This window comes from Lissotriton vulgaris, chromosome 3_1 (assembly GCF_964263255.1).
Source record: "Lissotriton vulgaris chromosome 3_1, aLisVul1.2, whole genome shotgun sequence".
NCBI classification, from domain to species: domain Eukaryota; kingdom Metazoa; phylum Chordata; class Amphibia; order Caudata; family Salamandridae; genus Lissotriton; species Lissotriton vulgaris.
The window spans coordinates 767,610,243-767,635,079 of record NC_141689.1 but is presented as its reverse complement, the minus strand read 5'-3'; the positions used below and the strand labels follow the sequence as shown (position 1 = coordinate 767,635,079).

The following is a 24,837-nucleotide window of genomic DNA, read 5'->3' as shown; positions in this document are numbered from 1 at the left end:
CTCCTGTACTATGTTGGCGAAAATGACCAGAGCCGCCAGTGACCAATGTCGTAGAAACTGCATGGCCACCTTTTTTCATATTATACGAGATTGCCCTATGTTACAACAACATTGGACTGCTGTGATTAAATGTATAGGTTCCGGCTGTGAATGTAATTTAGAACCTGTTGCTATGTTGTAGCTTCTCATTATATGAGACGCATCGAACTCAAACCGCATGGACTGATTATGGCTCACATTGGAACTAATGGTAGCCAAACAGTACATTGCATGATTATGTGGGGGGAGGGGGAACTTCCACCACAATTCACGGACTGGGAAATAGACATGGATTGGTGCATGTTTGCTGAGAGGGTGGTCTGTGAGTGGAGGGGATGCCCACAGAAACGGCCAAAGATCTGGGGAAAGTGGGATGACTACAGAGGCAACCCATGTATAATGTTTACTGAATCTGGTATGGAACAGCTGACTGCTGGTCGTCCTGCTATATACGAGAATGTGGGGAAGGTGGGCGGACGTCGAGCGGGCAATGTGTAACTTGCGGTCTTTGGCTAGCTACAATAATTTAGGGCAATGCAGGACTTCTTTTATGATTTTTCCTTGGCAGTTTTGCTTTCATGTTGAAAATAATAAACAGATTTGTGAAAAGAAAAAAAAAAAGATTGTTTATAGATTGTTTTTTTTAAGTAATAAACGTGCTTACTTTATTCACTTTCATCACGCAGCATTGTTATTGTTTGTCTAATCTGACATGCGTTTAAAGCACTGCTATGCTTCATATAACTGCGACATATTGTGTGTTGCCATAGAAGCCTAAGCATCAAAGCTTCTCCCATGGGAATCGCTTGTTGTTTTACAAATATATCCCTAGATTCCCAGGGATACCAGATCGTCCCTTAACATGAACGAGTTGCTCTTTCTACGAGGCGACGCCCCCTGTGCCAAGCTGTTAAACTGCTATCTATACCACAGCATGTTTCGCAATTTTGCTAGTACATATTTAAATAGGTCACCCGTTTTACCTTTTCCTGTTCCCACACTACCTTCACGTTGGCCTTGCTGACAGAAACCAAAAAATACATCACCCAAGACTCTGAATACCAAATATGGATCGCTTTTCATTCATAATGTATGTGGTCTGTTATTGTGCACTTTTCCTTTGTGAGAGAGATCAATATTACGGACACTGGCGAACGGAAAACATTCTTGTGTTCCTTTTCTCAAAATCTGGAAAAAACCATCTATGGCTTGTGGATCTAATTCTGAATTCAAGATGGGCAGGAAGGTCAGCGCATGTAAAACATTTTGTTTATATTGTTTCAATTATGTTCAACAGAAAGGGCACATTTTCTCCAACCTCCATTATAAAGGAACATGTTAAGAGGAGCAGAGACTAATGAAAAGAGACCTGCAGAATGAATGGGTGATATGACCGCCACTTCAGTGGTTGGCCAGTGTGGACTTCCTTCCTCTCGCACCGGTGATGGGTTTGAGTCTTCGAGACGGGGTCTGCTGATCTGGATTCCTGGGTGCACAATGTGCCAATGGAGGCAAGTGGTTCTGTCAGCATTCCCGCTCTTCAGTGTTACTTACTTTACCTCGAGGAGGTGTCCCGTCTGTTGAGGTCACTAGCAAAGCTGTATGGGTATCTGACCTTTGGCAGACTTGGCTTTCTATTTCAAGGAGTCCCAAGTTTGCCGAGGGGATTGTTCCCACTCGGAAGTTAATTTTTTTTTCTGGAACAGATATTCGTATTGTTTGCTACTTCAGCTACCACCCTGTGGATTGAGACACCAAGAAAATAACCACATCGAGAAGAAAATGAAGGCTCTTCATGTCAGTTCTTAGTTAAGCTGTTAGGAAGCCTCCTTCAGCTAGAAGATTACAAATGCATTATTACTGCCACTCCTTGACAGTTTTTTTTAAAAACAAACTTTATTGAGTACCAAAAAGTGTATACAATGTTTCTTGCTAGGTACAGCCGCTCCTTGACAGTTATCTGATCCCGCCATATTCCTTTACCACTTGATAAATGTATTACTGCGTTCCTTCCTTGGTCTTCCAAACCCCGTTGCGAAGGTTTCATTTTAACTTTTTATTCAGGTGCCTAAGGAGTTTTGGTTCACTTATCATTCATTAATTATGGGTTTGAGTGGACTTCTCCGGTTCATTTGATGGAATGTGCCTGCGAGAGAAATGGAGGAAGCATCTGTCGTAGTTTCTGGGCATGAATGCTTCACTGCCCTTTCTGGGTGGCACAGGTGTAGTGTGGGGGTTGGCACTTTGTGCCAGGGGCAGGTAGGTAGCCATTTGTGTGCATGTATGTATACATAATTGTCCAAGTTCAATGAACAAAATAGATACCTTTTGTCAGCAGAAATGGCGATGCATGGCTTTATGCCAAACTATGGCATCCCAGGAAATCACATGAGGATCCTGGGCCACATCAGATGAATTTAAATTGTGGATCTGGTCCAGATGACATCACAAGAAATACAGAACATGACAAATAAATGAGATGAGTACTCTTAGTAGATTCTCCCGCAGCTTTGTTAAAAGCTATAGGATAACTCTAAAAACAATCTGGCAGTAGCTTTCTATAAACGCAGTTGAATAGTAGAATCTCCTTTATCAGTGGAATTGGCAAATATGCGTTAGTGAGGAAGCACATCCACTGAACAATCGGTGAGGGTGAAACTTTGAACTGAGATCCACTGCCATGTAAAGCATATCGGATGCCCTAGCTATACTGCTTGCTGCCTTGCTAAGGGAGACCTCCGATTGATGGCACTGCAACAGAACCCTGAACTATGTTGATCTTGTAGTACAGCGCCAACCAAATAACACCAAACAAAACCAAGCTGGGGTGGCAGAAAGCAATTCCCAAAACAGGTGTTGGACTAGGTCTCAAAAGCAGAGTGCAGCTGTGCTGCTCTGTAACAGCAGTGGTGCCACAATCATGTTGCGTATGTCACCCTAGTGAAGGAAGACCCATTTTCTAATTGTGTTTGAGGTCTGTACTCTTGAATACACTTTAATCCTCATCCTTATGTTATGGACTATGGACTATAATCATTTATAAACCTACTTGTGAAGTGGAGTGCTGGGCCACGTTGCATGGTTTTGTCTTGGGGCTTTTCTTCCTGCATGTACTTTGAGTGGACAGGCAAGGAGGGATATCTTCTTCATTCCATCCCACTGTGGGACAGACCCAAGAAGGGCTGTGTTTGGAGGGGGAGGGGGGAGCCAATCCTGGATCCTGTGCTAGGAGTTCCCTAAGAATGAGAGTGGTGAGATAACATGGTCTGTGGCAAATTCTGAGGTGGGGAGACCATGTCATCAGGACATAAAAGAGTGAAGACAAGGGGGGTGGGGGGTATTTTACACCACTTTAGGAGAAACCTGCTGACTCCCTCTCCAGACCTGAACATTGATAGATCCACTTGTGACAAGGCAGAGGGTTAATATTTTTATGGAAGATACAACTCCTGATCAAACTCCCACTGATTTTCTATTTGAAAAAAAATTAGGGAGACTTGGCACTGCCATACCTGAGAGTGTCAAACAACAACAATGCTGAACTACCATCGCATCTGACCTTTGCTCATATGAAAAGATTAGCAATATACCTTATAAATTATTTAGTGATTCACCTGTAACTAAAGTACCACCATGTGCCTCATTCCTCAAGAACTATAAGCCCTGAATCGTTTGCACCATTCCACAGAATAGCCCAACACCAAACTAAACAATCTAGACAGAACAGATAACATGCATTTAACACACTACATACATAATTTAAAATGGCTACCAACAGCACTTAAAACCAACACAGGGGCTAGTGGCACACGTTAGACAGAACAATGTATGTATAGTTGAATGGTAACATGCTCACGACAGCACTTACCACTAAACAACAACACACACAGATTGTCCAACACAACACATTAGAAAGAGCAGATCAGACACATGCAGACAGCAGAGATTCATCATATAGTTGGGTATCACTCTGCTTATAGCAGCAGGCATCAACATCCTACATAAACAACAAACAGAATATTTTAAAAAGAACACCTAGCACCTACCCAACTTAGTCCAGATAGGCTAGTTAGATGAATACCATAGCCAACCAACAGCATTCACTGTCAATAATGAATACACTCATATCATCATGCCTGCCAATGTGCAAGCCAAATAAGCTAAAATGAACACAGGCATCTTGGCAATTCCTCTAACCACGCCTAGCAATATATGTTATGCACATTATCAATGAGAAAGAATATTGACTATAAACAAAAATAGAACCACGGATAAGCGGATTTTTCAAGGTATGACTTGACATGAAAACTGGCCACGGTGTGTATTTAAATCTGCAACACCAAGGATGGAAGGTGCAGATATTTAACATTGCATTACCATACTACTGACAGAATGCGGGGGGGACGGGGGTGTACACACACATCACACACACATCTACAATCTCATATATAAACATACAGAAGTTTAACAGAACACATAACCAGGGCCATTGTTGGATTTATGTAACAAGTTGACTAAATTATGCGGCATTAAAAGCCAAATTAAGCGGCATAATGTGGCACTTTTATTTACAGCATTACTTTATTATTTTGTGATTCTTATGCATGGTAATACCGTCTAGACCCGGGGTCTCCAACCGGTCGATCGCGAGCTACCGGTAGCTCGCCGACCCTCTGAGAGTAGCTCGCGCTGCTCTTTAATTATTGAGACGTCATTAAGAGTTTTATTTTGTATTCCGTCATTTTTTTTCACATCTATCAGCCCTTGCCCGCCCTCACACCAACCAGCTGCTCTGATTGGCTGAAGTGAGCTTGGCTGGGCGGGCTAAAGAAAGTGACGTTTTTCCTCCTAGTCACGCACCACCTGCCTTTTTCTGGCTGGCACCACGCTTCGCATTTGTTTTCGGTATGTGCCTCCTGGAGCAGCTCTGAGTTAAGTGGGCCCCTGACCGAGCAGAGTCGATAACATCGAGCAACTATGAGGTACGTGGGACCCTGACTGATCAGTAGCAGAGTCGGTAAGAAGCACTCAGTGCTTGCAAGGCACTTTGATTTTAGCGTTGTCTGCCACTGCGCTTTAGATCTAACTTCAGTAATACAGCGCAGTGGCAGGCAACGTTAACATCAAAGGTCCTTACAGGCACTTTCACTGGTTACTGCAACGCGCTATATATTTGCCTTTTTAGGACTGTGACAGCTGTTAGCAGGCCTGGTTTAGATTAGCATGCACGGACCTTCAATTTACATTTGCCTTAACAGGAATAAAGCACAGAGGCACCCAATGATCAAATTAAAAGTCCTTGCATGCTACCACCATGCTTTAAATCTTTAGTGGCAGCCAGCACAAAAATCCAAGGTGCTTGCCTGCACTGAACTGCTTTCACAGTCATGCAAAGGCAAATATATAGCGCAGTGAAGTAATCAGTGAAAGAATTTCACTGATTTCTATACTGCGCTATTTATTTGTCTTTGCATGACTGTGAAAGCAGTTCAGACTGAAAGCATGCACAGACCTTTGATTTTAACATAGGCTGCCATGGTGCTTTAACATTTGCCTTAACAGCAATAAAGCACAGCAGCAGCTGACTTTCAAATTAAAAGGCCATGCATGTACTGTGCTGCTAGGGCGGCGAGACCTATGTCACCCGGTGCTAACTTCATGTGGGGCGCCAAAATTATAGAAAAGCACCTGCTACTGCGTTCTTGGCCTCTAACAAAGTCCAGACAATAATAAAAATGTCAAACTGGGTGGTGAATGCCCTTCCTGGAAACTGAAAGAGAGAGAGATCGTTGGTGTAATAATCTGTAAACTTGCAAAGGAAGTTTTTACTCACAGTAAGGTAGCACAGAAGTGCAGATCACAAAGTGCATATATAACGTAATGTAAATAGGTCAGTGGGTTACTACTTTTGTCAGAGAGACCATATTGTTGCAAGCGCTTTAGGAGTTAAAATCCTAATGTAGAACAGTGAGCAAGTAACTTGTCAAAGAGATGCATGAAAACTGCAAGGTATAGGCTGGCTGCTTGGCCGTTATGATTTCCCTCAGCTGTTGCAAAATAGGTTTATTTGGGTAGAAATCAATTCCTATTAGAATCCCCCAACCATGGTGTTAGGTTTTAAATTCTGTGTTTCTGCCTCTCCTGACCAAGCACTCTTAAACGATTCTGCCTACCTGTATGGATGACCTGTGACTCCTTTACCTTCTTGTTCTCTAACTTATGTAACATTTCACTGATTGGCTGTCTCAGTGTGATGTAAAGTGTTCCAACACCTTACTCTGGTTGGGAGGAGTAGCGCTATAAAACGAATTAAAATAAATGCATCTGAGAGAGAGTGGTTATAAAGGCTTGAGGAGGACTGTTAAAGGACGGTTTTGAAGGAATCCGTTGCAGAGGTGGTCACTGGGTAGGGGGGGGGTCACAAGCATTGTTGCACTGGGTTCCACCAGCGCTAAAGCCGGCCCTGGCTACCGTGTTTTACATCTTCCTGCCTTCAATAAAGCGCGGTGGCAGCCAGTACAAAAATCCAAAGTGCTTGCCTGCACTGAACTGCTTTCTCATTCATGCAAAGGCAAATATATAGCCCAGTGTAGCAATCAGTGAAAGCCTTTCACTGATTACTACACTGCGCTATATATATTTGCCTTTGTGTAGTAGAGTGAAAGCAGTTCAAAGCATGCAAGGATCTTGGATTCTAACGTCGCCTGCCACCGCGCTTTACATCCTTATTCAATAGTAAAGCGCAGTGGCAGCCAAGGTTGAAATCAAAGGGCCTCACATGCACTGAGCCTCATTTTTGTAATTAAAATGAGGTGCACTTTGAAAATGAAGGTCAGACTGGGGCCAACTAGAACAGTACTCTCACCTTCAGCATTACTAAAAGTACATGTTTTTGAAAAAGGTAGGTCTGTACCTCTCCTTTGCAAATGTTCCTTCTGCTACATGTGTCAACAGGCAGAAGCAGGACGTTGTCCCAATTCAAAGAATGAGTCGAATTGATGGGTTTTGTCTTGTTCTTCTCTGCGTTTTCAATCCCAGACTGCAAAATTGCAAAATCCATGCCACAGAAAGGGAGAATGTCAGAAGGGAAAATAAATGTTACCTTCCCATACTCCTACTTTTGCAGTAAGGTACCAGCTCTCTGGAATGAGTTTATGTAGGTAGGAGACCCATCAAACATTTTGTTAGAGGTGGGCTAACCAAACAATTAACAGGTAGAGCAGAAGGGTTTTTGAGATGATAAGTAAAATACATTCAAATATGCACTGGCGGCCCTTGACATTTTGAGCAGGTGCAGCACCATGTCTAGGATTGTACACAGAGTCACAGACCGATTGAAGCACGCAAATGGGTATGTGCTTAGTGTAGGACAGGATGGTGCAGAGAGAATGCTGCCATCTGAAATCTGTGCAGTGCAGCATGAGGTGTAATGAACATAATTGAGTTAAACGAAAACTAGACTGCAAAGTAAACCATTGTAAAGTAGACTACATTTTGATGAAATAAAAAGCTGCAAAGGGAGTGGAGTTAGATTATTGGAAGTAGAAGACTGGGCAGAGAGTGCAAGGCTTAGCAGACAGTGTGTTGCTGAACAGAGTGAAGAACTATGCATTTTCTGAAAATGGACTACGCAGAGTTGAAGCATGTGTTATAATTGAGTGAAGTGCTTCATAGATCAGGGGTCCGAAAAAATGTGTGAGTTGCTTGGGGTTTAGTAGCTCACGACGATTTTCACTGACCAGAAGTAGCTCTCACTACAGAAAAGGTTGGAGACCCCTGGTCTAGACAAAGACTTCACCTCATTAGTACCAGTCTTACAACTAACTCACAGGAATATGTGTTGCCTGTTACACATTCCACCACAAGGAAGACGTGTTCCGCATTTACTTTCACCACTGTGAGCACCTTCTCTGTTTTCCTTAAACAGGAGCGATGGACATATTTGACTCGTTTCCTTAGTATTAAATTTCGGATTTTCCCAGTCGAGATTTATGTTATTGGCTAAGAATTGAGGAACTAACTCCACACCTTTGCCCTATTGAAATGCGAAATTAAACATATCAAATTCGCAGTACGGCATCACGCCGTGGCAACCGAATAGCAGACATTCGTCTTATAGGCCGGGGAATAATATTTCAGAGATTTGACAGCCTCGTGCAAAATATTCAGAATCCCAGAGGAACAATTGCCTTGTGTCAGTAAAGAAAGGCCAGGTGATGGGAAGCGCAGAGGTCAGAAGGGCACAGTACACATTGCACGCACGGAACTGTAAAACACTATGATTTAGGTCGCATGTATGGTTTATGACTTAAACTGCGTAGCGAGCAGCCGCTTGTGTTCCCGTGGTAATTCCGCTCGCTTCAGCAGCCCTATGCAGTGATCAGACGCGTCACCGGCGACTGACTCACGCCCTGGCTCGGTGCAGGCAGCCTGCGGTCCGACTTGTAACAAGATATAACAGTTAAATGCGACTGCGGGACGGGGAGAGCCACGCATCCCTCAGACGGCCCGCGACTATGATTTAATGACGAACATTCAACAAACCAACACTTAAACCAGAAACAATCTGCCGGGGCGTAAATAGGTTTCTAAAGTAATGCGGCACTGACTTGCGGGTCAATAAGAGACAAGGGGCTCTGTTAATCAAGAAGGCAGGAGCAAAGGGTTTGAGTGATGACGGTCGCTTTCTGGAGTCGCTTGGGGTCAGAGGTCAAAAGCTAAATGGGTTCAGCCTGCTGAATAGGAAGCAAAAGACTAATTGTTCTTTTATAATAAGAAATGGGGGGTAAAAAGAGGCTGTGTTGTCACCCATACCACACAGTTCTTCCTACACAGAGCACGCTCAAAATATTCCAACCGCCAATAAGATTGCAGGCAGCTTACACGTGCTTAAAGTTATTCTCCAAAATTGGAAGGTTAATTATTCTCACGGATCTTTGAAAAATGGCGGGTGAAGCATGGTAATAAACAGGTTTCAATAACTAAGACAAGCGCCCCCTAATAAAAATGCATACCTTATTTTCAAAGGTTAAACTGTCTGGAACACCCCAGTGCCAGGTTGTAAGTAGAAATGGAAGAGCGATGTACATCGAGTTACCTCCTCTCCGAGTGTTTAGTTACAACAACAACACACTTGAGTGCAAAAACAGCAGGATGAAATAACGTGAGATGAAAACATGCCCGGGGTAAATACTGTCAGTCCTATGCTGTCATTTATAGAACGCATGCCCGTCGCATATCTGGTCTGTTAATGCTCTTGGAATACAGGAGCCCCTTCTTCAAAGCGTGAACCCGATACAGGGCACTCCTTGGATCTATGATAATCTACACCCAAGAAAAGTAACCCCCCTAGTACACTCTGAGCAGGTTACTAGGACCACACACTACTTGTGCATGAGGGAGCGCATTCCGAACAAAAATGCAATAATTGTTTTACTCTTTACAGAAAACCTGGGAAAACTTGTAGTGAGGGAATTCAGCCCCAGCAACAGCCAGAATAACAGTGCAATTCTGCAGACCAAATAAAGCAATACAGGAAACGAAAGCATGTGCCTTTATTTTCTTGAAGCGCAGCTTTGCAACAGGCCAGGATGGCATTCCGATCGTTACATGTAGAGGCCGGCTGCAGCAACAGAGCGGCTTCACTCCCTAGGAACATGTGTCATGATGCACGTTCTAGCTTATTATGAGAAAATGGCACAGCGGTGTCCGCAAAGAGATAGCCAGCAGATACAGTTAGGAATCAACTACATCTTGTCCCTCACAATGCTTCGAATGCCACACTAGTTATTTTCGGTACAGGGCAGTATATATGGAGTCTGTTAATGATGAAAGGATGATCATTTCTGCGTTGTGCATCCTGCTGGTGCTTAACACATGTTTACAAACAATGCAAGGTTGTTTGTTTTCTGCGTACATATGCTTTTTGAAAATGGTTCCCAGCAGCTTCTTCAGTTGTCTTTAGGTCTTCAGCACTTGCAGTGTCTCACAAGCCTCCTTCTTATGAGCCTATAAGTGCTTTCAAGAAGTCCTAAACAGCACTGTCACGGTTTATTGAGACTTTAGAGTCTGTAGTCAAGTGCAGGGCGAAGCCTCTGTGACAGCTATTCCAGGAATAGGCATTTTCACAACCGGATGTATAGCCTGCTTCACATTTGGACAGCAGAAGGGCCGCATGGACCGCAGCTGCAACCTCACTTTGTAGTTAATCAGCATGAGAAGGTATGGACTGAGAGCAGAGTAGCCGGAGAACAGGACGACCAGCACCGCTGGAATGAAAGGAGAGGACATCAGGTCTTCCCGGAGATGGACCAAGACAAAATGAGCCACCCACAGGGCAGTGACCAGGAGCATCAGCAATATGACAAGCTTCGACGCCCTCAGGACTTCAGCCTCAGCAGCAACTTCTCCAATGTAGATATCACCATAGGTAGCTTTCTTGCGTTCACAGAAGAGTAGTCCTATGCGCAAGCTGACGAGGAGCAACAGAGCCAAGGGAAGAAGTTCAATTACAACCAAGAAGATCTGTCCATAAATTAAATCAACCTGCTCTTGGGCATAGCTGGCCTGGCATCCATCATGGAGCAAAATGATGTTTTGGCGAGTTACATTTTCCACCAGCACACTTGGTTTCTTTTCACCGTACACTAAAATAGGGCAGCAGACTGCCACACCTGCAATCCACAGAGCAAAGACAGCAAATAGGTGATACTTGCGCCACTTTCTACATGGAGGAGAACTCGAAGGGTGGACAACTCGGTTCAGTTTTGTGCAATAGAAAACTGCCAGGTACAGCGTAAACCAGATGGCAAGAACAGTAGACAGTGCAGCAGTGAACCGACCAATCTTGCAAGCAGTTGAATCAAAAGCACCCCCGGCCCGAACGACAATAATCATGACATTCACCACCAGGTTCTTGGCAAGGTGCGACACAGCAAGACTGAAGATCAGAGCAAATGATGTAGGCAAGCGTCGAATGATGCATCTCCAGGTGCAAAAGATGAGCAAAGCATTCCCACTCAAGCTCACCAAAATTAGAACGGCAGAGGCGATGATCTCAGCTGCACTTTCGGAAAGCTCCATGGTTTAAAGAAAAAATTGATCTTGTTCTTGGTCAACAGCTTTCAGTGTCCAAAAGGCTTCGATGCATCAGTTTCCTTTTCAAGGGCATATTGACAAAGAAATTATATCCTTGGAGCAAAAAACGAATAACCGAAAAACAAAGCAGCAAAGCCCAGTCTCATAATAACACTGCTTGCGTGGAAGCATATCTTGGGAGATGAGTGCGAAGAAAACACTAGTCACTCAATTATGTCTCCTAGTAACGCCTTAAAAGGTGGCAACATGGTGCCAGCCCACATGGGACTTTTGCTTAACAGTGTGTTGTTTAATTGATATAAATGAAGCAGCACAGAAACAAATTGGCATTTTAAAATATATTACATTTCACCCATATATAACTCTGTAGGAAAGACAGTCATGATTTTTAGATTTAGAATTTATCACTTTATATATTTTTTTTATCTGTGCCCCTTTCAAAAAATTCAGCCCATACAATTTAATAGGGTATTAAAGTCGTCCCTTTTTTTTTTTTTAAGGTGAAGCGAACTTTGTTGTGCAAAACTTGAAAGCATTTTAGATACAGCGTAAACGTAGAATGTTGATTTTGTCTTAATTCTTTCATTGGGAGATCAAACATTTTGTGTGCCTCCCATTATTCAAATGAAATGGGTAATAGTATAAAATAGCAAGGTTCTCTTACAACAATCAATCAATCAAGCAAAATAAGCTTTATTCAAAGTCACAAAGTGAATCATAAAAGCTACAAAATACAACGATCTAATGATTAAAATGACCAAAAGGAAAATGCTACTTACCAGTATGCATCTGTTCTTGGCATGTAGAGCTGCAGAGTTACACACTGTGCATAGATCACCACCTAGTGTTGGGCCCAGATGTCTGCAGTTGTTTTTGTCCTGAAAAGTCTTTGGAAGTCACGGGATAGGTGACTCCTCCATTGGACAATAGTGAGCATGGGCATCGGCTCCATCCTTAGATTGTTTTTTGCCAGTAGGGAAATGATGGAGTTTGTAAGAAACAAGAAGGATGCTCATGTAAGCTGTATCTAATTAAGATAATACTGGAACAGATAAAGGTAGCTGGGGAGGCGGGTGGGCGTGTGTAACTCTGCAGCTCTAAGAACAGATGCATACTGGTAAGTAGCATTTTCCGTTCGAGGCATATGAGCTGCAGATTACACACTGTGCATAGATTGTATAGCAGTACCCACTCTTAGCGGCGACCACCCGTATCTGTTGCATTAGTTTGAAACAGTGTTTTGAGTACAGCCTGGCCCACAGTAGCTTGTTGTTTGCTTTGCACATCTACACAATAGTGTTTTGAGAATGTGTGCGGTGTAGACAATGTGGCTGCTTTCCATGTCATCTAGGGGAATGTTCCCTAAAAATGCCATTGAAGTCCCTATATTTCTAGTAGAGTGGGCTTTAGGAGGAATAGATAATGTACGTTTAGCTTTGTGGTAGCAAATTTGTATACATTTGACAATCCACCTAGCTATCCCCAATTTTGTGTGTGTGGAGAAATATCAGAGAGGGTAAGCATTTTGACGAGGACACCATAACTGCTCTCCCACTGGACAGCTAATTCATTGTATCAACTTAGGAGTGTGAGGTTTCTGATGACGGTATCATGAAAACTACAAAGTTTTCGATGGGGAGGAGCCAGTAACAGGGAATTTTCCATACAAAGGATCCAAATGACGTCGCAGACAACTTGAGCTCTGTTCTCTTCGTCTAGGTCATCACATGGTGCCCATTGGAAGAGAGCCAATCAACATATCCTATAGTTCTATATGTTATACATAACTACAGTGGTGGCTGCTGACTTTACAAATTGTAGCGGTACACAAGGGGGTGGTGATGGACGGAGCATCTGAATCAATCAAACACTCGCACCCAGTCAAAAGATCTGGGTTTAATCCATCACCGTTCTTTAGCCCACTCTGCCACCCCAGTTCAGACATGGCTATATGCAAATCAGTCTGACCCTGTGCCTCATGGGAACAGTCCAGCCCGAACTGCCAAGCCATGTCTTCCCTAGACCGGAAACAAGCTTCTGAGGACCGTTTTCTGGCATTCCAGCCATCTTCAGCCCGGCTTGCTTGAATCCAGTGGCAAAGGGAGCAAGGGACTCACGTCTGAGCATACCCTGCCACACTTATGGCGGCCAAAAGCGGTACAAAAGGGGGTGGCGATGGACGGAGCATCTGAATCAATCAAACACTCACACCCAGTCAAAAGATCTGGGTTTAATCCATCACCGTTCTTTAGCCCACTCTGCCACCCCAGTTCAGACATGGCTATATGCAAATCAGTCTGACCCTGTGCCTCATGGGAACAGTCCAGCCCGAACTGCCAAGCCATGTCTTCCCTGGACCGGAAACAAGCTTTCAAGGACCGGTTTCTGGCATTTCAGCCGTCTTCAGCCCGGCTTGCTTGAATCCAGTGGCAAAGTGAGCAAGGGACTCACGTCTGAGCATACCCTGCCACACTTATGGTGGCCAAAAGCGGTACAAAAGGGGGTGGTGATGGACGGAGCATCTGAAATCAATCAAACACTCACACCCAGTCAAAAGATCTGGGTTTAATCCATCACCGTTCTTTAGCCCACTCTGCCACCCCAGTTCAGACATGGCTATATGCAAATCAGTCTGACCCTGTGCCTCATGGGAACAGTCCAGCCCGAACTGCCAATCCATGTCTTCCCTGGACCGGAAAGAAGCTTCCGAGCTTCTGGCATTCCAGCCGTCTTCAGCCCGTCTTGCTTGCAATACAACCAGAATATGCAATTAAAACATCCCAGCAGCACTTGCAGCTACTTCTCACACACATATGCTTACAGGCCAATGGGCACCAAGCTTTTCAATTACCAAACCACAATAGGCAGGACTAGGCACACTCGCCTGCTCAGCACCAGGATACTGTTGCATGTGACAATGCTCTTTATAAATGCACATAACATATAGCAACCGAGGAAATATGCAAGCAATTTGGTACAACAGTCCAGTTTCTAAAAACCAGGAAGACCAAAACTAATGGGTCTCAGCTCTAAAATGCCAATGTATTGGCTTTGAGAATGCTTTTTGCCCATGGCATGCGATATCATGCATCAATACACATGTACATACATGGCCGGAAATCTTGCAATGGGTTTACTATTCAAGAAAACCCATTCAAAGGAGACCAATGACACATCATTGTGTGTTGTGGTGCATGCGTTGCTGTACATATGTCACGATGGATGGCAGCCATAATTGCTTTACAGCTTTGACATGGCAGGTGGCCATGTCAGAACACTAAATTAAAATATATAAAAAGTGAAACACAAAACATCTAATATAGTGAAAGGGAGTATTGGGGAGCAGAGGGTTAAAACGAGCTGAGGAAAAAGCAGGGGGGGGGGGACATGGAAAGACATGCAGTCCCATGGTGTGCAGAATGCAAAATAAAACAAAAATAGTTCCCCTAAGGATGCAGTGGAAGGATAAAATTCATTCAATCATAAAATTGCAAGACCGAAAAGCTCCTGGGTGGGATAAAATCAGAAGAAGAGAACGCCACTGAATCAAGAGCAGTAAACAAAGTCAATACAAGCATCCAATCATGAGCTAGGAGCTGACCAAACGTCCACTCTATGCTATGTTATGCCTTGGAAACAACAGGTATGTCAACATATAAAGCGGCCTGTAGCAGACTCAGTCACCCCAATGACCTCCTTAACACTGGAGCAGATTGCAGTCTATTATGGGAAGGTTTGTATAGTCACAGTCAGGATAGCGAAAGACGATGCAATTCTAATAACACAGTGTGCACTTTTACAAACGACACTTCATGGAAAGAAAATGACACAATCCAAATTAAATTGTTATCAATTTGCACTTGATGTGAAGCCAATGCCTTCTTTGTGTCCGGCTTCGCAGTTACGAAAGTTTCCATCTATGTGGAAGTAAACAAGTAACTTAATAAGCTTCCCCATCGATATCGTAAATTTCTTTTTTTTTTTTTTTTAACAATCCACCCAGGCCCTGGAGATCTGCACGGTAGCCTTTATCCGAATATCCGTAAACTAAACGTCCCCGTTTAGCAGGAATCGTTTAAAACCATTAGGTTATAAATTCCTGTTTGAAAGTAATCCTTGAAAGATAATATTACTACATCTGCAGGCCGTGATAAATGTTTATCGAAGACTGACGAGTAAAGCTTCAGAAGTGTCAAGAGAGGCAAAGGGAATGGCACGAAGTAAAATAATCTCTCTTGTGCCTTTAACGAGCGCCAAATGGACGAGTGAGGTTTTAATGGGAGGCAGGGCAGCTTTCTGAGGTATGCGCTTCTGGTCTTTACCCCACAGCCTTTACTGCACATGTTTGTTATTAATGTCTTCCCTGTACTTTGTATCAGTCATGAAACATTATACCATAAAAGAGGTGTACGTGGGCGGATCCCTTAAGAGCTCGGCTCTCCAAATCCCCCCTTCTCTACCCACCAACGCCCCCCCCCCCACCCCCCAACCAGGAAAAAAATCCGCGTGCGAACAAGGTTCAAGCAGAGGATTACTTGGTCCCTTATCATGTTTATGCATAAGTTTGTGCGAGTTCAGAAGTTCAAAGCAGCAATTTATAATGGAATTTCTTATAAAGTCAGGCGGAGTAAAGGCGAGGGTATCGTCTCAGTAAAGCTAAAACAAATCTTAATGACAGCGACAGAAATATACACAGCATCGCTCTTCCAAACTAGTCAGCAGACGGGTTTAAAATCTTCACAAAATGTAACTGGATGCCTCCCGAAAGCACACTCTCGGGGCTGGAGAAGGTCTCAAAAGGAAGTGAAAAGTTTTAGTACCACAAGAACAGTATTTGAAAGTCAAAAAATGTGCGCGTTCTGTAAAATATTCATGACAATTCCGTTTATAAACGTTGGTATGCCACATCTCAAGGACGAAAGGACAGCATCCCGCGAGTGTGCCATCATGAAGCTCTGTGATGGAAAGCACCACAAGTATGTTCGTCAACGACCCCAACAGAAACACATCCCCACCCAAAACAAAATGTTCTTCCTTATTCTTTAATTGAAACATCAGAATCCCCCCTCCCCAATAAAAAAAACTTCCCATCCATTTTATTTCGCAGTTCAATGCTTACTTTGCGGTACTGAAATGTGCACCCTTCAGAAGCATGTAGCACCCCACGAAGTGAGGTGCCTTAGGTCCATGTGGCAATAGAGCCAACATGGCGCACAGTTGGCCAAGGACAATACTACATTGAGCGGCCAGAGGCCACCAAGGATGACAGGCTGCCACAGCAGCAGAACATGGAACACAACAACCAGCATACAGGAACCGCAATGCACAAATATTCAGACAACCAGCATACAGGAACCGCAATGCACAAATATTCAGAACCACATCATGTCTAATTAAATACAAACAGCTATAGGAAAAGATATAAAGAATGTAATGTACACCCTCTTATAAATCAATAAGGCAAGACTAAAAAATGAAAGCAAATATATTACAATGTTCAGTAAACATTCAAATAATTAGGTGGATTAACAATGATCCATGTGCCCGGAGACCTCAAAATCAAAGCATTTTGTGTGTCAATCTCCTTTATATCATCCTCAAATGAGGTATCTAAAACAATCGACATCTCCACATTCAGCTTCATTTTCTACACCTTCACAAACAGATCCAGCAGTCATTCAATAGTTAAGATCTATCACCAGAACCGTCAATTAACCAATCCTCCTGACCGTAGACAACAGAGGTCTCATCACTAATCCAAACAACACTGCTATCAATCAACTCCACAACGATGTTAAGAGAATAGATATCACCTGCAAGTTTCTCAATCAACCCAGAAATATTATTGAGGTAACAACAAGAATACAAAAAAATACTAATTTTAAGGCAACCTTTACTTTCTCTCCATTTGGCAGATTCTTCAAATTAAAACTTTCACTTTTCGGACTTTAATTTTTTATAGTAAATTTTTAGTCTTTTCCTTGTTCACTCTCTTCCAATTCTACAGAACGTCCTTGACCACAAACTTTTTGAAGCTACACTACAATCAACTTTGTTATGGGATCACTTCCCTTACGTCTTATTATGAGTATTCTGGTGAAATGTGGTGGCAACACTGTACCTTGTGTTACCAATAATAAGGTAACCGTGACTACCCAGGTTCGCTATTAATGTGAGATCACAAATTCATCCCAAACAGCAAGAATCTGTGTTTCAGCGTTGATTCCCTCATGTGACCTATTACTCAAGGCAAAGTTCTCCAGCATGACTTGGTGATCAGGCCAAATTCCAGAGTATGCATAATTTGTACACCTGAAACACAGAGTATGGTAATTCTGCAACACATCTGATCACTGTTGAGTATTAACTCAAGCTACTGGTGCAAGATGGTAAATACCCATCAACTAGTCATATGGAACTAAGTAACGTAAAAATAACATCAGTTGGTAAGTGAGGAGTTGGGATGATTTTAATCTTTTTCACAAAATACACTTTTAAAATCCAAACCACAAGGAATGGCATTGTGGATACACTAATAATTCCGCTACCCCTCTCCATCCAACCTTTTAACTAGGCACTATACTGTGCAACTGTCAAACTGTTTAATTCTACATGAAATGAGGAAATACCTCACAACACTGACCACACAATTCACCCCATTATAACGCACTATAAAATATAACATGCAGCAAGCACTCTTGTGAAAAAACATTTTATAGAAAACCAATAAAATTACTGCTAAAAGATGAACTTACAAACTACTAATTGATCCACTTACAAAATAAGTCAATGAGATGAATGCATTTTTTCCTGGTTAAGGTAGACATAGGTCACATGAAATCAATAGCTGTAGTTATCCAAGCTCCAGCAAGAAATTTACCGGGCTTTAATGATGCATTATGAATAAGCCAATCTTTGCCAGATACAAAGTACTCCGAACAGGCACCAATGAAACAATCGCCATTATGGTAGAAGCCTAACTACCAATAATCAAAGTTTGTTTTTATTATTGATATCCACCAGAAAGGGGGGAATGAACTAATGAGCAAACTTTGCTCCAGATGGAACATGGTTATAGGTACCGTCACTAGGACAACTTTTGGGATGGAGAGATTCATGCAGGAGCACTCCGCAGGACGCTTTAAAGCTAAGCTTAACACCTGTCCTACAGTTCTCCACACCACAATGCAAATGAAATGCATATTTAAGTTACAGACATAAAGACGGTACCTATAACCACGTTCCGTCTGGAGCAAAGTGAGCTCACTGACGAAGACAGGCAAGTGCTTCCACTCACTAATAACACACAATCTGGGAAGACCAGAAGTAGAAGACCTCCACATATATTTCTTTGGTCCTAACAAAGACCATAGACCCATAGGGGCTGTTCCAGGCCAAAACATGTCGACTCGACTAGTAGGTGTCGTAGACCAGTGACTCATCCACTAAACATTGCTTTGTTTTTTAGGTCTCGCCTGTCGATGCGCATGCGCATCGAGCAAGGCGAGAGTATTGGGACTTATCTACTCTTTATCCGCACTGCAAGGAATCGTGGCGATTCCTTGCAGTGCCCGTGACTTTTAAGCTCAATGCGCATGCGCATTGAGCTTAAAAGCGCGTGCACGTCCGTCTTTGTTTACCCGCTCCGCCCCCTCCCCTTCCCGCCGTGTCGCATTTCTCCTCCCCCCTCCCCCTTGTATGCCACTCGCAACGCTCCCTGTTGCTGTCTCACACAGGTATGCGTCTCTCTCTCGTGTCCTTCTCCCCCGCCCCTCTGCGCTGCTCTCTCCCCCTTGTTATTTTATTTGTTTTCTTCAATATTTTCTCTTATTTTTATTCTACTCATTTCGGTTTCTCTCTTGGTCTATCATCTGTCCATTATTACTTTGTTTTCTTTCTCTGGGTCGTTGCTATGTATTTTTTTTTCATTTTTCCTGTGCTTGTCTGTCCCTTTCTATCTCGCTCAATCTGTCTCAGTACACTTCTTTTGCTTCCCCCTTTCCTTCCTCTGCCCCTTGGGGTTTACTGTTTTCTCTTCCATCATCACGCCTTGCTCCATCCCTTCATTCGTGGGAGGCGTGGATGGTGTTTCTCTTCTGTACCTTGAACACACGCCTTGTTTACTTTTAGGCCGTGGCTGTTGTCTTCGCCCGGTTGGTGCTTTATCACGAGCATGAATCTCACGAGCGCCTGACTCACAGTTCAGCTATGTGCAACAGCAGCTGTCAGAGTGGATTGCCTGACCCGCCCATGGCGCCGCCCCACTGCTAATCACACATCACAGCGGCAGCTGCGTGACACGAGGAAGGGCACTGTAGGCGGAAACGGTGTGCTTAGGTTTACAGGTCAAACTCCTAGTAGCGCATAACGATCAAACTCTTAGAACTGCAGGGTGCTCAGGCACCCGAAACTGATAAGAACTTATAATATTGGAATTGCCATTGTTTCGTAATCCGGGCAATTGGAAACGCTTCACTGCCATACGTTTTTATTTGTAAATGTGAATTTGCTGCATTAGCCGCACAATCCACTATCTGCTGCATACTTTGGAGATTTCAGCGAAAATATAGATGCAACTGCAGATTATTAACCATGCTTAAGACATCAAAGGTTGCTGCTCCCCGTCTGCCCCCCCCCACCACCCCAGCAATGCCGACAGCTTGTTTCTTATTCTATTCCGACTTCATCCGCTTCTGTTTCGAGATGAACACTGCATACATATAGCCACCGGCTTGTTTTACTCCATGCCTCCCTCCAGACAAAGCAACCATTTGCTAATCAGCCTTGGCCCTTCTCCAATAGGTACCATCACCCCCAACCGCACATCGATTTCGGCCTTTTTATATCCCATTAGTGATGTGCAACTTGTATCCGCTGGCACAGCGAGCATTTTATATCCATGGTCCCGAGTCCGATGTCTGCCGCCATTAGGACTGCTTACAGACAGGCTATATATATATATATTAACCACTGTACAGAAGAGGTCATTAAAATAAAATATTTTCCAGTATCTTCATTCCTCCGTCTTTATTACCCACTTTTTCTTTTCCTCATGCATTGCTCTCCCTACTGGCAAGGTGGTTTTTTTTCATCCCTTCCCCATCGCTCTCTTCTCCGTCCCCTTTTCTCGGCAGTCCCTTTCGCCTACCGCGGTATTTCCTCCTTCGTCTTAATGCCTTGCCCTGGGCCTCTTTCCCTGGGTTCATTAGTGCTGGGCGCACTGAGGCGTGAGAGGCCGCTGCTCCCATTCGTCTCATGGTCCGGCATTCAGCACGCGGCCAGGCTTCGGCTGCAGTAACACCTGAGTCTCCTCCCGTGGGGCCAGGATTTTATCTTGTTAGTGGTTGCTGTAGGTTAAGTCACTTTTGTCGAAGAAGGTGTAAATGTGCACTTTCTCTGCCACAAAAATGGATAACATAGCTTAAGCAGCAGCAATCTGCTTTTAACTAAAGTCCTAGCACTAACTTTTTTCATCAATTACTCCAAATTACAGTAGAGCATTCTTATGTTCTCTGCATCTTTAGCGAAGTACAAACTTCCATATAGCAAACACATGCCCTGCAGCGCTGTTTACTGTCTGCAAGAAACATTCCTTTTTCTAATCTATCACACCATCTATGTGTGATCTCAATTAGCTGCTAAAACAAGCTTATCTCTTTCGTATACCTCAAGCTGCGCCTTTACCCCTCCTCGTAAATGCTTCCATGACAATTGCAAACAGCCAGACTGAAAGGCGCCCTTGGCGCATATGCCCGGTACATTTCCGCAAATCTTGCAATACTTTTAGATCAATGCCAAACCACTACAACCAATACTCTTACGACACGTTCGATTATTGTACAAACAGCCATCTTAAACTAGGAACAAAGCTACAATAACAATCTTGTCACCGGACATTACCCCGCACGGCACGGGCAGCACGAGCCTTCTGCTAATGCACCTTTTATTGTGCCTTTAAATACAAATTATTTCTTCCATACTTTTCACAAGCTATACACGGGTTTTGCAGCACTTTTCCCACTAATTCCCATGATAATTTGTAACCCATACTACACAAAATACAATTTGATCATTGCTTCCTCGCTTGTCTCACCACCCATCTCCACCTTCCTCCTTCCATCACGTCACTAGCGATTATAACTATACACATGCATTGTACCAATTTCAAGTCCTTTACTACAACAATGCTCACATTTATACCCCATGTCCTGTCGCTAAAAATACAACCATGTTTACACTAGTTGCAGTACGTACAAATATTTTAAAATGACCTATTACTCCACAATGTAACACAATACCAACTGCTCATAAATTACTACCTATTGAACAATGCATTTGCTACATTATCTACCCCTACATACTTCTTTAAGCCCACACACATTAAGCACTTTGTGCTAACATATGTTAATGTCCAAATACCTCATGCCTACAACATACAAAAAGCATTTTCAATGCAATAGGTCTCGCATTTGTGAGAGATTGACCTATTGGCATCCTTTTATTTATGTATTTTAAAAGACTGCGATCACGTATAAATATGCACTTTGTACTTATAGTCCTTGTTTGAACTTTCATTTATTTACAGCTGTATGCTTCGGCCATGTTCAAATAATGTCAGCACCTCTCTTCCCTCAATATAGTGCCCCTACAATGCCCATTGCCACTCGTGCACACCGACATGTGAGGCCTCCTGGGCGTGCATCCACTCACACATGTGTATGAGAAGCTGTCTCCTTGTATGCATTTGTTTTATTGAGGAAGCTCTCATTATTTAAAATATATTTGAGTTCATGAACAATTTAAAAAAAAAAACATATTTCCCCATTTTCAGCAGGAGCTGATTTTAGGCAGAACATGTTGCGAGCGAGAGTATTGGGACTTATCCACTCTTTCCCCAACTTGCAAGGAATCGTGGCGATTCCTTGCAGTGCCCATGACTTTTAAGCTCAATGCGCATGCGCATTGAGCTTAAAAGCGCGTGCACGTCCGTCTTGGTTTAACAATATTTGTCTCACCTCTGAAGGCCCCCTCTGGCCACCCGATAAGAAGACCAAGTAGTCAAAAGCATTGCGTGTGTAAAAACACGCCCAAGAAACATTATGGGCACTGACAACCACCCAGTTGATGCGTTGCTCAAAGCAAACGCTGATTGAGACAATAAAAAAAAACACAGTGTGCAGCAATTTCCTTTCCAGAGTACACACATAGATGACAGCACAGCTTGTAATACGACAACCTCAACCCCTCACCCTCACTCACCCTCACTCACCCTCACTCACCCTCACTCACCCTCAACCCCTCACCCACCCTCACCCTCAACCCCTCACCCACCCTCACCCTCAACCCCTCACCCTCAACCTCAACCCCTCACCCTCACTCACCCTCAACCCCTCACCCTCACTCACCCTCAACCCCTCAACCTCAACCACTCACCCTCACTCACCCTCACCCTCACTCACCCTCACTCACCCTCACCCTCACTCACCCTCACCCTCACTCACCCTCACCCTCACTCATCCTCACCCTCACTCACCCTCACCCTCACTCACCCTCACTCACCCTCACCCTCACTCACCCTCACCCTCACTCATACTCACCCTCACTCATCCTCACTCACCCTCACCCACCCTCAACCACTCACCCTCACCCACCCTCAACCCCTCACCCTCACTCACCCCCTCACCCTCACTCACCCTCAACCCCTCACCCTCACTCACCCCCTCACCCTCACTCACCCTCAACCCCTCACCCTCAACCCATCACCCTCACTCACCCTCACCCACCCTCACCCTCACTCACCCTCAACCCCTCACCCACCCTCACCCTCACTCATCCTCACCCACCCTCAACCCCTCACCCTCACTCACCCTCAACCCCTCACCCTCACTCACCCTCACTCACTCTCACTCACCCTCACTCACCCTCACTCACTCTCACTCACCCTCACTCACCCTCAACGCCTCACCCTCACTCACCCTCAACACCTCACCCTCACTAACCCTCACTCACCCTCACTCACCCTCAACCCCTCACCCTCACTCACCCTCAACCCCTCACCCTCACTCACCCTCAACCCCTCACCCTCACTCACCCTCAACCCCTCACCCTCACTCACCCTCAACCCCTCACCCTCACTCACCCTCAACCCCTCACCCTCACTCACCCTCAACCCCTCACCCTCACCCCCTCACCCTCAACCCCTCACCCTCACTCACCCTCACTCACCCTCACTCACCCTCACTCACCCTCACTCACCCTCACTCACCCTCACTCACCCTCAACCCCTCACTCACCCTCACCCACCCTCACCCTCAACCCCTCACCCTCACTCAGCGCAACCACAGCATCTTCACTAAATATATTTAATACACTTTAAGCTATTGGCAATATAAAATAAAATCCATTTTATTTACGTATTAATTATTGTTTTTTAAAGCCATTGATTTTTTTTATATCAATACATATAAGTCACATATAAGTCCCGTTAATACAAAACATGTTGCTTTACAAATGCTAGAGGTGTCACATTTAGAAAAATTATAACTATTGGCTTTGTAAAGAAGAAAGCTATTAATTTAGCTATTTAGAAAAAACAACACATAAATAAAAAACAAAAAAATAATTAACACCTATAGCTCAAACTTTCCTACTGCGAGACCTATTGCATTTCCAATGCTTGTAGATTTATCCTATCCTCCCAAAAAAGATTCACCTAAAGGATAGGGGATCATTTTAATTCACTCACCACTGTCAACATCCAGACAGTCTCCATCCACATCCAGACAGTCTCCCTTCTGGCGGAGGTTTTGCTGTCACATGTAGAATGGGACCCTCAAGTGACAAGACCTGATGATGACGCTATCTACCGAACCACACTAAGCGGAGTTTACATACACTGCAGTCTGTGAACGTGTGGTTGTGGGTCTCTGAGACAAAAAGTTCAGAGACTCTGGTATTGAGACTTATTTGGTTCATTCCCTCCCTTTCTGATAGATAACCAGTACCTCTTGGAAGCTGAATTAACCTCTGCTTCTTCCTCCCTTCATTTGTTTATCTGTACTATTGTTTTTATCATGGCCATTGCACCAGGATGACTGTTATGAGCCAGGGTATTAAGTTTGTGCCTCATACCCAAATTGAACAAACTTAACAGTTCTTAGTGAAATACGCTCCTCAGTACTTAACTCCTCACCATTTTCAGCAAACACATCAAGGTATACCTGTGAAGCAGCAATCCCTGAAGATCATAATATCTCAGCATTTGTAGACCACATTTTCAGGAAAGCATTCTTCCATTCTCATTAATAGAAAGAACCTCCTTAATTGTATCCAAAACATCGAGAAATCCTACAAGGCATTCCACATCCCCACACCTTTTAATTGCATAACTCTAGGGAATGAATGTGAAAAAAACAAAAATAAGCATTAAAATAAAAATGCATTTGAAATTGTACTCCTAACTAGATAAAAAAAGGTAGAGGACTGAAGTTAAGCCTTCCCATAGCTTTCTCGCATCAGAAATATCAATGGACTATGAGCCGTAGCAAGACTGACCTGGATTCACCAAATGAAAATTTTAAAACGTTTCACCATCCAAAAACAGACACAAGCTAGGGCTTCTCTTTCTATTCTACTATCATGTACTTCAGCCCACACCGCAGCAAAGTTATGGATTAAAGTGCAAACCTTTCTTACTTACTA

General features: G+C 43.7%; 2 protein-coding genes across 3 annotated transcripts in view; both read right to left on the bottom strand.

Moving 5' to 3' along the window:
* The window catches only part of SNCAIP (synuclein alpha interacting protein), a 440,197-nt gene that overhangs the window by 296,856 nt on the left and 118,504 nt on the right, over window positions 1-24,837 (bottom strand). The window lies entirely within an intron of this gene.
* LOC147727016 (uncharacterized) lies at window positions 9,845-11,121 on the bottom strand. The gene has a single exon (XM_086963031.1). The coding sequence runs from the start codon at window positions 11,119-11,121 to the stop codon at window positions 10,114-10,116; it is 1,008 nt and encodes a 335-aa protein (XP_086819157.1). The 3' UTR covers window positions 9,845-10,113.